The sequence below is a fragment of the Mobula hypostoma genome, chromosome 22 (genome assembly GCF_963921235.1).
Source record: "Mobula hypostoma chromosome 22, sMobHyp1.1, whole genome shotgun sequence".
NCBI classification, from domain to species: Eukaryota; Metazoa; Chordata; class Chondrichthyes; order Myliobatiformes; family Myliobatidae; genus Mobula; species Mobula hypostoma.
This window is the reverse complement of record NC_086118.1, coordinates 23304412-23321162: the sequence shown is the minus strand read 5'-3', so window position 1 is coordinate 23321162 and position 16751 is coordinate 23304412. Positions and strand designations below refer to the sequence as shown.

General features: G+C 38.4%; 1 protein-coding gene across 2 annotated transcripts in view; it reads right to left on the bottom strand.

The window, feature by feature from the left end:
* Positions 1-1827: 1827 nt before the first annotated feature.
* The window catches only part of LOC134360212 (protoheme IX farnesyltransferase, mitochondrial), a 163807-nt gene continuing 148883 nt past the window's right edge, over positions 1828-16751 (bottom strand). Inside the window, exons 7-8 of one of the 2 annotated variants that reach the window (XM_063074285.1) lie at positions 3798-3946; positions 2939-3145 (exon numbers count right to left, since the gene is read on the bottom strand). In XM_063074285.1, coding sequence (XP_062930355.1) covers positions 3086-3145; positions 3798-3946 — 209 coding nt within the window. In that variant the 3' untranslated portion in view covers positions 2939-3085. Of the gene's footprint in view, positions 3146-3797; positions 3947-16751 lie in introns of both variants that reach the window. The other variant, XM_063074284.1, reaches the window with a different exon arrangement.

Below are 16751 nucleotides of genomic sequence, written 5' to 3'. Positions count from 1 at the left end.
CCTCTCAGTGGTGGCTTTTGTTTACTGTTCCCTCTAAGCTGCGTGGGTGCACAGCCACACAGTAACTGAAATGCTTCTGCGCACGTAGCCTTTGTTACTGTGCAGCTGGGATTTTCTTTTATATAATGTTTTATTACAGTGCCACTCAGTTTTCAGACAGTGTAAAAATTTCCTGTTCAGAGCAATGGTTGGTCCACACAGCTATAAAAAAAAGAATCAGCAGGAACATTGCTTGTGTCATTCTTAGAAGAATGAAGTTGACTTTCTGGACCTCTCAACAACTAGAAATAAAAATAACCTTAGCTACAACATGTAGAGTTTACTAAGACTTGCCCCCTCCTCTGTAAATTACTGAGAACTAATCACTCAAAACAACACTACTGAGAGCATTGACAATAAATCTTGTAAGTAAGCATTTAAACCTTTCCTGAAGACGAATTTTCAGTGACACATTTATTGCAATAAACTGGTGGTACAAATGAGATATAAATAAGTGTGGTATACAGTATGTGGCAAGCAAATGTATTTAGCTGTAGAGTGAACTATTCCTCTGTTTTTCAGAATCAAGATCAGTTAAGATATCTTACAAATTTGAAAACCTTTTAGAGTAAATCACCCTGTCCTCAAGAACTGAGTAATCCCTGACACAATATGGGATTCACTCCTAATTACACAAATATAAAATATTATTTTGCTTTTCATCATAATAACACAAATAAAGTCTACTATTCAGCCAGGAGCAGTGAGAACACAAGTCTATCATTCCATTTGAAAAATCCTCTACAATGCCCAGCATTTTAATAACAGTTTGGATTGCATATTCACATTGGGGCTTAACTGTCACAACAAAACTTAACACAATTAATTCCCTTACCCAACTTTGCAAGAATAATTTCAAAATGTGACTCATTTCACTTTGTTCTGTTTCACTCAGTAGAGGCATTCTGAAAAGATTTCATCTGCTTAAAGTTCTGATTCCAATTATTTAAACAATCAAAGTGTTAATGAATAATTACTGGAAGATTATATCTTGATCACATTTTTCATTTCTAAACCAGCCTCTGAAGCATAAATATGAAAACACTTTGCAGTTTACAACTGCATTGCTTTTTACTAGAAATAGGGTTATTCTACTTACAAATGATAATCCTAAATAGAAATGATTTCTGAGATTTATTGGGGTGAAAGGACAGTAGTGCTTTGTCTATTCCATGTGGTAAGAATTTGAGACAATGTACCAACTTTGATATCAATAATATTAATACTATATATAAACCTTGTATAGGGTTACCCCTTCTACATAATTTCATTATGTAATACCTAATATGAAATCTGAAAGATTTTGAACAGTCAATTTCAATGGAAATGTTTGAGAACAACATCAACTGCTGAATATCATAACCAGGAGAGCTTCTGCAGATGCTGGAAACTCAGAGTAACGTTCTGGAGGAACTCAGCAGGTTAGGCAGCATCTATCATCTTGGCCCGAACGTTGACACTTTATTCCTTTCCATAGATGCTGCCTAACTTGCTGAGTTCCTCCAGCATTTTGTGTGTGCTATAGACCACTGAATAATCTTCGTTTCCGCACTTTTCAATTTAACAATGCAATTCAGGTGCAAATCTTGGAATAGTTCTAATTATCAACTAAAAATAAATCAGTGTTATAAAATAAACTACCAGTGCACTTCTAATTATTTGTGTCATTACTAACTACAAATGTAATTGTAGTTAGTGATTTAATTAAGAAATGCAGAATGTGTTTGGAAGACCTCCAAGTATCTACAACAGTTGCTTTCAAAGAGCAATTAAATGAAATATCACAAAAACAGAAAACTTATTTTATTTTCAGCCAAAGAACACAATTAAATGATACATTTCTTATTAATTTCATGATCACCCAGTAGTTGTGCAAATTGCTATCCAATGATCCTTCCTGAAATTCTGGCCACCTCTACAGAACTTTCCCTTGTGTTCACACGCATTTGGTAAAAGTTTAATTTGTTATTGCTTAATGCTCATATTGAGAGTTAAGGGATCCATGGATATAGCAGATTAAAGGGCATATTATACCAATGGACATCACAACATGATCTCATTAACACAATGAGTGATATGTAGGACAAGCCTGAACATTAAGTGAAGACAGGTGGACAAACTTTGCTCATATTCCTTTGAGTACCTTGAGGGATTTAAAGAGTCAAAAGATTTGATGGGGTAGATATAGTCAAGCTATTTCATTAACTGTAAATGAAGAATGAAAGAACAAAACTACTGAGGGAAGAAATTGTTACACATTTATGACCACAGAAAGGGTAGTAGATATCTGGAATTCTCAAAAACTGCGAATACTAGGATTATTTGAGCTATTATGATAAAGATTAAAATGTTAGCATCATGGAGTTCTTAATGAGTGACGGAGAGCTCTTATTTCTTATAGTTGAAGGGATTATGTGGTTTAAACAGAGTTAAGATGCAATCCCACCAGATTACAACTGAATGGTAAAGTGAGGGACGCTTGAGGGGTGAGGGCTGAGGGCTGATCCTATTCAGAAGGAAATGAAGAGACCTGTTTGCATTTAACATTACCAGACAAGATACAACAGTAATATACAATTTCTAGCAACAGAAATTACACTATCCCACTTCATGGGACAGTAGCAAATAGCACAGAAATAACCGTAGCTACCTCCTAAAAAAATTCATAATAAAAATGAACATTAAATTTGCATTTCTGTTTGAACTTTGTGATGGATATTACCCTCACTTCCAACTACTGATTTCTTGCAGGTCAGCATGAGAAGTAACAACATCGGAAGATGCCAGAGGCTACAGAAAAAAAGTTTGCGAGCACTGCTGCGGCTGGAGTCCCTGTAAAACCGATAGCCGAGGTAGCTGATATACAGGTTGATTGGGAGTGAAATGAGGGGAAAATTCCACGTGGTAACATCAAAGACAGAACAGAGTGTTGAAAGTCCAATAAGACCGAGGCAGTGGCGAAATGCCACCCGTTTACAGAGCCCTGGGTGTGTGACAGACATCATACGGTAGCCACCTCGTGAATAATCTTCCCTAAGGTTCCAGCTTAAAGCATTGAAGTGTGGAAACTGCCAGGAGTACAAAATGCCACCCAATAACAAGGCACCTAAACAAAGAGAAAGGGAGATGTTAAAAAGTTCAAAGGAAATTTATTATCAATGCACATGCAGTAAATGTCACCATGTACAACCCTGAGGTTCATTTTCTTGTGAGCCTACTCAATAAATCCAATAGTCATAATAGAATCAATGAAAGACCATACCAGCACTGCGGACAACTTGGGCGCAAAAGACAACTAACTGTGCAAATATGAAAAGAAGAAAAAAAAAAGTAAATAAACAATAAATATCGAGAACATGACATGAAGTCCTTGAAAGTGAGTCCATAGGTTATAGGAACAGTTCAGTGATGGGGCAGGTGAAGTTGAGTCAAATGACCGCACTCGTTCATTTAGCCCAATCGTTGAGGGGTAATAACTGTTCCTGAACCTGGTGGTGTGAATTCCGAGGCATCTGTACCTTCTTCAAGTTCAAGTCAAGGTTAAGTTTAACTGGCATTCAACCATAAATGAATGCCCATGAATACAGCCAAATGAAGCAGCATTACTCTGGGTCCAATGTGCAATACACAGTACTAACAGTCACGTGGGGTGTATGGGGTGTCTAGGGAGGGGTAGCACATCTGGTGGGGGGGGCCTGCCATGCCCTTTTCAGGGCAGCTCATCCACCTTTGGTCCGCACCTGGCACTCAGCTCTCACCTGCGGCTCCAAGTAGCTGTAACAGGTGCAGTGGCCACACCCCGGTAAACCTGCTCGGCAGACGGGCCAAACCAGGTGAGGGTAGCCGACGGGTCTTCGACCCTCGGTGAGGTAGGGGATCTGCCTGTCCCAGCCTGTGAAGTCTGGCCCTGGCGGATTGAGCAGAAAAGACCGATTAATGGTCCAATGGTCAGGAAGGCAGGCCAGCAGACGTTGTGGAGCGCTAAGAGCACGACAAGGCACTTAGACGTCCTGCTCATCCACTGCAAACCCGGCAGAAGGCAAAGGCAAACCACTGCTGTAACCTGCCACGAACATGATTTCCCAATATGTCAGAGCGGCGTGGAGGGAAATCGTCCGCCAACTGGAAATTCCAGATGCAACCTAACGATGAACAGTCACATATAGCGCAAGGCATTTACAGCACATACCAGATAGCAAGCAAATAGAAGACATCAGTAAAAGACAGTCACACCAAAATAAAAAGCCCAAGACCCTGAGTTCATAAAAGCTGCAGCAGTCAGCAGTTGAGTACAATAGTTTATATTCTGCTGAGCGAACTGGTCAGCACTGATTGCCGCTTGGATGCAGTGACCCTCAGGTGTAGCACACCAACTCTGATGCTGCTCTCCTGGGCACCTGTAAACAGGTGACACTGTAGCTTGAGGCCACACAGCTCCCCTGTCGTCCGCCCCAACTGCCCACCAATAAATCAGTGAATCGGACTTGCAGTATTCCACAGTAACAATATCTGATGAAGCCTTGCAATCACAGGAAAAGTGACTAAGACGATCACTCGCTATTAGCCGCACACTGCCTTTGTGCACCGACTCCTTCAACACCTCTCTGACACAGGCAGCAGCACGATCTGCACCAAGTCCAGCTCCTTCAGTTTCTTCGCCAACAAGCAGCTTGCTGATGGGGTAGTCATGCAGTACTTTAAGTTGTTGATGTCTAGCGGGGTCTTGCAATCATAAAAAGTATGTTTAAAGAAGAACACCTTTGGTTGACCCTGTAGAAGCTGCAGTGATTGAATGTGCCTCCATCTTACTAATGGCAGCAGCATAAGACAACATTATAGGTGTTGGGGTCCCTGATGATGGATGCTGCTTTTTGCAACAGTGCTCCATGTAGATGCGCTCAATGTTGGGAGGGCTTTACCTGTGATTGACTGGACCACATCCACTACTGTTTGTAGATTTCCATTCCAGGGCATTGGTGTTTCATAAGGAAGTAGAGGCACTGCTGTGCTTCCTTTGTAACTGCACTTAAGTGCTGGCCCAGAACACGTCCTGTGAAATGACAACACAGAGGAACTTAAAGCTGCTGACGCTCTCCACTCCTGATATTCCCATGAGGATGGCACATGAACCTCTGGTTTCCTCCTCCTGAAGTCAATAATCAGCTCCTTGGTCTTGCTGACATTGAGGAAGAAGTTGTTGATATGGCACCACTCAGCCAGATTTTCAGTCTCTCTCCTATACGTTGATTCACCTTTGATTCAGCCTATGAAAGTGGAGTCATCAGCAAACTTAAATATGGCTTTGGAACTGTGCTTAACCACAAGTCATAAGTGTAAGCTTACTGACTAGTTCTGTGGGGATGATGGTATTGAATGCCGATAAAGAGTATCCTGATGTGTGCATCTTTGCTGTCCAGATAATCCAGAGCTGATCTGCTGTATCTGCCTGCGTCTATAGGCAAATTGGAGCAGATCCAAGCTGCTTCTCAAGCAGGAGCTGATAAGTTACCTCACCAACCTCCCAAAACACTTCATCACTATTAATGTAAGTGCTACTGGATGATAGTTATTGAGGCAGGTCACCACATTCTTCTTAGGCACTGATGCAATTGAAGCCTGCTCGAAGCTGGTGGATATCTCAGATTGCCGAAACGAGAGGTTAAGGATCTCACTGAACACTCCAGGCAGTTGATCACCACACATATTTAGAACTTGGCCAGGTACCTCATCTGAGCTGGCTGCTTTCTGTGGGTTCACCCTCCTGAAGGATGCTCTCACATTGGCCTCAGAGACTGAAATCACAGGATCATGAGGGGCTGTGGGAGTTTGTGATGGTTCCTCGATGTTTTGACAGCCAAAGCGAGCTTATGAGCTCATCTGGAAGCGAAGCTCTGTTGTCAGCTACACGTGTCACTTGATTTCAAGCCCTATGATAGCTATTGGGCACCATTCATTGATTCAAGTTTAGTCTAGAGTTTATTCTAGATGTCTAAGAATTGAAACAAGTAAATCCTCTTTTCTTTTCCCAAATTAATGAATTCCTAGAAGAATATCTTCTACATTTCAAGAGCTGATGTGAAAAACTTTCCATCTGCTCTTGGAGGTTGAAGCCCTTCTAAAGTATGGCAAAATCAGCTTTGGTTATTCTTTACATATTACCATCCTCACTTATACATCGAATTAAATAGAGTACTTAAAATAACATTACAAGTCAATACAGGGTAAAATTTTAAACATTTTGCCTTAAGAATCTGATATGCCAGAAGAATTTGAACCGAGATAATTTGAAGAAATAGTGGAAATAATAAGGTTATATGCTAAGGTTAAAAAAGGAGAGAGAGAGAAACCGGGGAATTATAGACCGGTTAGCCTAACGTCGGTGGTGGGGAAACTGCTGGAGTCAGTTATCAAGGATGTGATAACAGCACATTTAGAAAGCGGTGAAATCATCGGACAAAGTCAGCATGGATTTGTGAAAGGAAAATCATGTCTGACGAATCTCATAGAATTTTTTGAGGATGTAACTAGTAGAGTGGATAGGGGAGAACCAGTGGATGTGGTATATCTGGATTTTCAAAAGGCTTTTGACAAGGTCCCACACAGGAGATTAGTGTGCAAACTTAAAGCACATGGTATTGGGGGTAAGGTATTGATGTGGATAGAGAATTGGTTAGCAGACAGGAAGCAAAGAGTGGGAATAAACGGGACCTTTTCAGAATGGCAGGCAGTGACTAGTGGGGTACCGCAAGGCTCAGTGCTGGGACCCCAGTTGTTTACAATATATATTAATGACTTGGATGAGGGAATTAAATGCAGCATCTCCAAGTTTGCGGATGACACGAAGCTGGGCGGCAGTGTTAGCTGTGAGGAGGATGCTAGGAGGATGCTAAGAGGATGCAGGGTGACTTGGATAGGTTGGGTGAGTGGGCAAATTCATGGCAGATGCTATTTAATGTGGATAAATGTGAAGTTATCCACTTTGGTGGCAAAAATAGGAAAACAGATTATTATCTGAATGGTGGCCGATTAGGAAAAGGGGAGGTGCAACGAGACCTGGGTGTCATTATACACCAGTCATTGAAAGTGGGCATGCAGGTACAGCAGGCGGTGAAAAAGGCAAATGGTATGCTGGCATTTATAGCGAGAGGATTCGAGTACAGGAGCAGGGAGATACTACTGCAGTTGTACAAGGCCTTGGTGAGACCACACCTGGAGTATTGTGTGCAGTTTGGTCCCCTAATCTGAGGAAAGACATCGTTGCCATAGAGGGAGTACAAAGAAGGTTCACCAGATTGATTCCTGGGATGGCAGAACTTTCATATGAAGAAAGACTGGATGAACTGGGCTTGTACTCATTGGAATTTAGAAGATTGAGGGGGATCTGATTGAAACGTATAAAATCCTAAAGGGATTGGACAGGCTAGATGCAGGAAGATTGTTCCCAATGTTGGGAAAGTCCAGAACGAGGGGTCACAGTTTGAGGATAAAGGGGAAGCCTTTTAGGACCGAGATTAGGAAAAACTTCTTCACACAGAGAGTGGTGAATCTGTGGAAAACTCCGCCACAGGAAACAGTTGAGGCCAGTTCATTGGCTATATTTAAGAGGGAGTTAGATATGGCCCTTGTGGCTACGGGAATCAGGGGGTATGGAGGGAAGGCTGGTGCAGGGTTCTGAGTTGGATGATCAGCCATGATCATAGTAAATGGCGGTGCAGGCTCGAAGGGCCGAATGGCCTACTCCTGCACCTATTTTCTATGTTTCTATGCTTATTCTACTATTCAACAATGTCATGGTTGATCTTTTACCTCAACTCCATTTTACTGAACTAACCCCATCCCTTAATAATCTAAAATCTACTGATTTCTGTCTTGAAAATACTCACCAGCTGAGCTTCTACACCCCTGCTGTGTAAAAACTTCCAAAGATTTGCTAAACTCTGGATGAAGAACTTTCTTCTCATCTCTGTTCTGAAAGATTGACCCCTTATTCTGAGAACGACACTTTGTTTTAGACAGACCATGCCAGCCAGGAGAAGCATTAGCACCACATCTACCCCGTAAGTTCAAATACCGTTCTTCTGAATTGAAAACTTTTAAACAACAGTGTTTTTATTTCCTCTGGCTTGTAGAAATATTCTACATGTTGTCTGAATCTATGTGTTTGTAATGCTACTGCAAGAAAGTTTTTCATTGTACTTGTACTTCACTGTACTTTGTGCACATGATAAAAAATTCCTTGTGACCTCTTCTCATAGAACAAACCATCGTCCCAAGAATGAATTTGATAAGCTTAACTGCACACACCTGAACACAATATTCCAGAAATTGTCCCATCAAAGTCCTATATAACCACTACATGTTATACCTGCTTATTAACTTTCAGTGTTTCATGTTAAAGCATATTCTGAACCCTGAATACCAACATCTCTCAATCTGTCTCTGCTTAAAAAAATACTCCACCAATTTAATTTTTCTACTAAAATTGATGACCACTCACTTTTTCATATTATACTCCATTTTCCATGTCGTTACTCATTCATTTAATCTGTCTAGAACTCCCCAAAGCCTCTCTGTTTCCTCCTCGCAGTCATACTAGTACTTACCATCTGATAATACAATCAGCAAACATGGATATAATACAGTTGATCCCCTTAACAAAGTCATTGATCTAAATTGTGAACAGCTGGGACTCCAGCCCTCCAGCACCCCTTTTGTCACAGTTTGCCATCCCAAAAGTGGTCTGGTTATTCAGTATTCTCTCTATTACCTCCAATAATACATGCTCTAATTTTGTTGAATCTTTATTTAATGCCTCGTAGAATTCAAAATACAGCATATCAATTGGATGTCTTTTAAAGTTTAAAAAAATAAACTTGCTATACTGTATTTTCCTTCTTTTCACAAGTCCACATTGAATAAACCCAATTCCAACATTATTTTCCAAGTGTCTTGATATGAGTTCACTAATTACAGAATCTAAAGAATTCTACTACTGATGTCAGGCTAACAGGTCTAAAATGTGCTGTTTGGCCTCTCCCGGCTTTCTTAAACTAAGGGATTATGTTTGCATTTATCAGCTGTCTTTTATTCCAAAATAATGCTGTTATTCTGAGTGGTGCCTACAAGGGCATCAGAATAATACAGTAGATTCTGGTTAATTGGACCATCGGTTAATTGAGGTAGCTGCTTACTTGGGACAACTCAAAGAATAAAAAAAAATTGAGAAAATAGCTGGGATTCCCTTCATTTATTTGGGACACTGTGTGCTAACAGGGATAGGAGACTGAACAGTTTCGAACTTGTGTGGCTGTTAGACACTACAATGTGCTTAGAGCGCCAGTTGTGTGTGTTTGTGTTCAAAAATCAGTGACTTTTCTCACTGATAATTTGCACGTAATAAACAGTAAGACAATTCAGAACTGTTTTGCCTACCGCAGTTTCAAGCGTTCAGACGTGAAGACGACAAAAACAAGCAGAAGTGAAAATGAAATGAATTCACTACTTCAACAAGTCATGAACTATGAAGAATTTGAAGATATTGACAATCATCTTGAATGTTGCAATAACAATGAAATTTGGATGGAACCATCGTTAAAAGCATTGTATGAAGGCAGTCATTATCTGCACCAGGTGTCTGTGCTGATTTTGTCCTTTTACAGTCAATCAAAAAAATACTGCAGTGTACGCTGGATGAATTTCCCTGATGATAACTACTAGGAACTAATACACAGTTTTATAGTACTCTCGTAATATTGGTAGTACTCTAATTCGTTCTGTACTATATTTAGATACATAAATTGTTACTCAGCTAATCAGTAGTTTGCATTTTTTTTACACCTTTTTAATTATTTTCATGAAATATTGGCTAATGGCTGCTTAAATGGGCCAAAATGTACTGCTCCCAATGTGTGCCAATTAACTGGACTCCACCGTATATACCAATCTGTTTAATTGTTTCATGGCTTAATAGAAATGCTTCCGGAACAAGAAAGGTGCAATGGGATCTAAATTGAGTGGGAAAGTGGGCAGAGGGAATTTAACTCCAACAAGTGGGAAAAGATAAATTTTGGGAAATTAAACTGCGGTAAGACTTGCAGAGTAAATGATAGGGCCCAGTGCTGTAGAACAGAGAGATCTAGAGGTACAAGTACATAGTTCCCCAAAGGTGGCCACACAGGTAGACGAGAAGGTGAAGAAGATATATGGCAGGCATGCCTTCTTTGGACGAGGCACTGAGTACACGAGTTGGGATGTCATAATACAACTCTGTAGGATGTTGATGAGAGTGCTCCTGGAATATTGTATGTAGGTCTGGCCACTATACAATAGGAAGGTTGTGGTTAAGCCAAAGAGGCTCAAGAAAGCTTGAATTACCAAGAGAGAGAGAATAGGCTGGAACTGCTTTCCCTGCAGCAAAGGAGGCTGAAGGGTGATCTTATAGAGGTTTATAAAATCATCAGGGGCACAGATAAGGTAGATTGTGACAGTCTTTTGCCCAGGGCAAGGGAGATAAAAAGTTAACAAATTTCACGACACACATTGATGATAATAAACCTGATTCTGATTCTAGAGAGCATAGGTTTACGTTTACAGCAAAAAGGGATCTGAGGGGCTAACATTTCCACACAGAGGGTGTTGGTAAATGGAGCAAGTGTCCAGAGGAAGTGGTAGAAATAATTCTGTTGACACATTTTGAAGATTTTTGGATGGGCACATGGATAGGAAAGGTTCAGAAGGATATGAGCCAAGTACAGGCAATTGGAACTAGCTCAGCAAGACACCGTGATCAACGTGGATGAACTTTCCTGTTTCCAGAGACCTACTCCACATTCAAACAATTTTGTATCTGATCTGATTTACACTCAGTGACCACTTTACACCTGCCCGTTAATGCAAAAATCTAATCAGCCCATCACGTGGCAGGAACTCAATGCATTAAACATGCAGGCATGGTCAAGAGGTTCAGTTATTGTTTAGACATCAGAATCAGGAAGAAATGTGATCTCAGTAACTTTGACTGTGGAATGATTGTTATTGCCAGATGGGATGTTTTGAGAATCTCAGAAACTGCAGATCTCCTGGGATTATCACGCACAACAGTCTCTAGAGTTTACAGAGAATGGTGAGAAAAACAAAGTGAAAAAGTGAGTGGCAGTTCTGTGGGCAAAAAGACCTTGTTAAAGAGAGAGATCAGAGGAGAAAAGCCAGACTGGTTCAAGTTGACAGGAAGGCAACAGTAACTCAAATAACCACGCATTACAATTGTGGTGCGCAGAAGATCACCTCTGAATGCACAACATGTCAAACTTTGAAGCGGATGGACTACAGCAGTAGACGACCATGACCATACGCTCAGTAGTCACTTCATTAGGTACAGGAGATACCTAATAAAGTGGCCACTTAGGGTACTTAAGATGTCATAAATACTAATGAATGACTTAGAATGTGATTACAATATGTACTGTTTCAAATTTTTTCCCTAAAGTTTATTTTGCAAAAGCAAAATATTAAAGGGGATGATATGAGTAGTTATATCACTGCACAAATTTGTACTCATGCCTACCTGAACAGGCTAAAATTGTTTTGGGCCTTACAAATTAATCCTAAAGGCTATGTTGATTATGGGTGGAGATTTTAACTGTTGTTTAAATCCTTTAATGGATAGATCCATGTCCAGTCGAGTACTTCCGAATAAATCGGCTACTCTTATTAACTCTTTTATGACTGACTCTGGAATCTCAGAAATTTGGAGATTTTTGCATCCCAACGAGAAAGAGTTTTTTTTTCACATGCATATCATCACTATTCAAGAATTGATTATTTTCTTATTGATTCTCAATTAATTCCACTTGTTATTGGTTGCAAATAGGATTCCTTTGCTGTTTCTGATCATGCGCCATTGAAACTATCCATTAAGTCAAGGGATACATCTTCTAGTTCTAGACAATGGCGATTTAATACCACTTTGCTTCAGGATTTGGATTTTGTTAAATTTATTGAGGAACAGATTAATTTTTTCTTCACAACGAATTTTACGGAGGGTATTTCCAGCGGGACACTATGGGATACTTTTAAAGCACACATTTGTGGACAAATTATATCATATACTGCTGGATTAAAAAAGCGAACTAATAATAAAATACTTAAACTGGTTGACAAGATCAAAGAAATGGACAAGAAATATTCCATAGCCCCTAATCAGGAGCTTTACAAAAAGAGAGTTGAACTTCAAATGGAACATAGTCTATTACTACGATCTTCAATTGAAAGCCAATTAACCAAAACTAAGAGTCAATATATACATGGTGATAAAACTGGGAAACTATTGGCTAATCAATTAAAATCACCTTCTGTTAAATGACAGATTGTTAAGATTCGTAAACAAGATGGTACTCCGACGGTTGACCATGATGAGATAAATAAATCTTTTCAAGAATTTTATACCTCCCTATATCAATCAGAATTTCCTGATGACTCCACTATAATGCATGAATTCTTAACGAAATGGAATATTCCAAAATTATCATCCAATGAACGTTTGAAACTAGATGTACCTATTATGGTAGAAGAAATAAAAAATGCTATTTCTTCGATGAACTCAGGGAAAGCACCTGGTCCAGACGGATATACAGTAGAATTTTTTAAATCTTTCTTTACTACACTGACTTCTTGGCTATGTAGAGCTTTTAGGGATGCAGTATCTATAGGTAAATTACCACAATCTTTTGATCGAGCTTCTATTTCCCTAATTCCTAAAAAAAGATAAGGATCCTACTGAATGTGCATCTTACAGGCCTATACCTTTGCTGAATGTGGATTCTAAGATTTTTTCTAAAATATTGGCAATAAGATTGGAGAATGTATTGCCTCAAATTATTTCTGCTGATCAGACTGGATTTATTAAAAATCGTTACTCTTTAATATTAGGAGATTAATGAATATTGTTTATACTCCTTCACCCAGAACTCCAGAATGCATCATTTCATTGGATGCTGAGGAAGCCTTTGACAGTCAAATGGACATATTTGTTTTATACGCTTGAGAAATTTAATTTTAGTCCGATATTTATATTAGATATTAAATTTAAATTAAATTAAATTAAATTGATAATTAAATTGATATATCTTACTCCTTTGGCTTCAGTATTTACTAATTATTTTGGTATTTATTAATTATTTACTAATAATCAAAGATCTCCCCTCTTTCATTTATTCCGTGGTACTAGGCAGGGTTGCCCTCTTTGTCCACTACTATTCGATATTGCCTTGGAACCGCTAGCTACTGCTATTCGTGATTCCCCTAATATATTTGGCATTACCCATGGGAATGAAATACATAAATTATCACTATATGCCGATGATTTACTATTATATACTGTATTTCTAACCCGGGGAAATCCATTCTGGCAGTATTAACTCTGCTTGCTCAATTTAGTAGCTTTTCTGGTTATAAATCGAATCTAGGTAAGAGTGAACTTTTTCCATTAAATATCCAAGTTCCCATTTATAGATGTTCTCCATTCAGAGTGATTACTGACTATTTTACTTATTTGGGAGTTAAAATTACTAAGAGACATAAGGATTTATTCAAGTTCAACCTTTTACCATTAATTAGTCAGGTTAAACAACTGATTACTAAGTGGTCCCCATTGGCTGAATTAATGCTATTAAAATGATTATTTTACCTAAATTTTTATATCTATTTCAAGCGATACCAATTTTTATTCCTAAATCTTCTTTTGATACTATCAATTCCAAAATTTCCTCTTATATATGGCAGAACAAAAATCCCAGGTTAGTTAAAAAAAATTTACATAAGTCCAAGAAAGATGGTGGTTTAGCACTGCCTAATCTAAGATTCTATTATTGGGCAATTAATATTCGATATTTAATATTTTGGACACAAGATTGGAATATAATTCCAAGTCCACATTGGGTAAACCCTGAAGGCTACTCTGTACAAGGGTTCTCTTTGGCTTCCATTTTAGGAACTTCACTTCCTTTTGTATTATCTAAATTGAATAAACAAATGGAAAATCCAATAATTAAATATACATTACGAATATGGTTTCAATTTCGTTAATTTTTTGGTTTGAACAGATTTATATTATCAAGCCCCATTATATCTAATTTTTTTTTCAACCCTCGGTTATGGACCAAGTCTTTTTGTTATGGAAAACAAAAGGTATAACATGTTTTCGTGACTTATTTCTGGACAACTGTTTCATGTCTTTTGAACAGTGAACAGTTATATAAAAAATTTAATTTGCCCAGATCCCATTTTTTTTTTTAGATATTTATAAATAAGAAACTTTTTAAATACCATGCTGCCTACCTTCCCGACCTCATACCCTACTGATATCATCGATAAAATTTTAGGTTTAAATCCCTTTCAGAAGGGATTAATAGCATCTATTTATGATATAATTATGAAATTCCAGCCAGGTATATCTGATAAAATTAAAAATGAATGGGAAAGGGAACTTCAACTTTGCCTACCTATAGAGAAATGGGATAAAATTTTTCAATTAGTTAGTTCTTCCTCTATATGAGCTAAACATACACTAATACAATTTAAAGTAGTGCATAAGGCCCATACGTCTAAAGATAAATTAGCCCTTTTTATTCTCATATAAACCCTATTTGTGATAGATGTCACTCTGAGGTGGCTTCTTTAACTCATAAGTTTTGGTCCTGTCCTCTTTTGGAAAAATTCTGGAAAGATATTTTTGATATTATCTCAACAGTTTTGCGTTTTGATTTACAACTGGCCTCTATTACGACAATTTTTGGTTTGCCAATGGTAGAACATAGATTTTTATCCTCTTGAGCCTGTCGGATGATTGCAATTATTACTTTAATGGCCAGAAGATCCATTTTATTGAATTGGAAGGAGACCAATCATCCTACTACATTTCAATGGTTTTCCCAAACTATATTATGTTTAAATTTAGAAAAAATCAGAAGTGACATTTTTGATCCTTCGGTTAAATTTGAAGAGACTTGGAAACCATTTATTCAACATTTTCATAGGATGTAATTTGACCTTTCCAAATCCTACTTATTAACTTAAAATATATGAATAGAGGAGCGGAGTTGACAACATTACTGAATGTGTTCAATTTAAGATAATGGTCTGGCCTTGTTTTGTTCCGTTTGCGCTTTTTTTGGGTTTAGTATTTAGTTTTTTTTTGTTTTTTTGGGGGGTTTTTCTTTGTATTTTTTTTTCTATTTATTTCTTTTTTCTCTAAGATTAATTATATAAAGAGTTTGGAAGTCTATTATACTTGGATTATTTGAAATCTTTTTTGTACATGCTTATCAACAATAAGATTATTCCAATCTCTCTGTATCAACATGGGTATTCTGTTTATAATTTTGGAAAATTAATAGAAAGATTTTAAAAGAAACAAAGTAATCCTAAAGCCAAGACATGAAGTTGTTTTCTCATAAGGGGATGAAAGTAAAATGCTAATTTATTTCACACAGGTCTTTTGGCAAGCATTGAGAGAAAACATAATTAACTTCTGGGGTAGGGTTTTGTGTTCAATATAAGATGGAAAGTCCCGTTAAAACTGCCTTTACACTGTGTGTCCTCACTCTACCATGACCAAAAACAGGTCTGGGAAGGTATCAAATGGAGTGGTAACTGCCATATATGGTCTTTTCCAAGCCTACAGAATCGTTTGACTATCAATCCAGAGGGACTGTGGAGAATCCTTCTCAAACTGGGCTGATCCCAGAAGTTCATCTACATTTAATGTTTGACAAGATGTACTATAAACCTAACCCCAGTGCAGATTGTATCACTGTTCAAACCTTCTCCTTAATATCCCTTGCCTCACTATTGCATCCCACCTCCAACAGGTTTCCTTGAGTGAAGCTAACCTAGGATGAAAAAACTGTTCACATCCACTCCAGCCTCAGTTACTGAGCTGTAGTACACAGACATTACCAGTGTTTGTGTCCACTTGGAGAAAGAACACCATCATTACTGATTATTTCACTTAGTGTATGAGAGAATGGGCCTTACGCAAGACATGTAAAACATGTCTTGTACCAACTTGCCTCTGTGCACAACATTGCCCTTACTCTTGTAATAAAGGATAGAACGCTAAAAATGTGGAGCTCTTTCCATTTGTCAGAAGACACCTCTCAGCAGAGGCAGACATTGATGATAAAATGCACCACTGCCTCCAACAGGCAAGCACAGCCTTTGTCTACCAGAGGAAGAGAGTTTTCAAAAGATGAAGACCTCAAAACCAGCATTATAGCTCGCAGTCTGCCAGGCAGCCCTGGAGAGTAGTCTCTGCAAAATCCTTCAAACCTATCATGAGGATAAGTAAAATTCTCGCATGTTAGCACCCTTAGCATCAAGGCTCTGATCACTGGTGGACCATATTGTCTGCACTCCTGACCCAAGTTTCCCAAGAATCCTGCTCAGATTTGGCTGATCTCAGAAGAACACAGTTTCATTTGGCGATATTCATGTATGGTTGAACGATACTAACATTTGAACTTGAAGAAACTTGAATTTGGGCATGACAAGAGATACCAGGTGAAAATGCTTCAAGAATGTTCTCAGAACTTCTTTGTTAATATGTAATAACTTCATTAAATTATGGGAAGTAATGGCCTTTTACTTCTCAAAGTTATAGCCTATTCAGGAAGACAGAGAGAAACTCATTCCTTTGTCAATACATGTCAAAACCA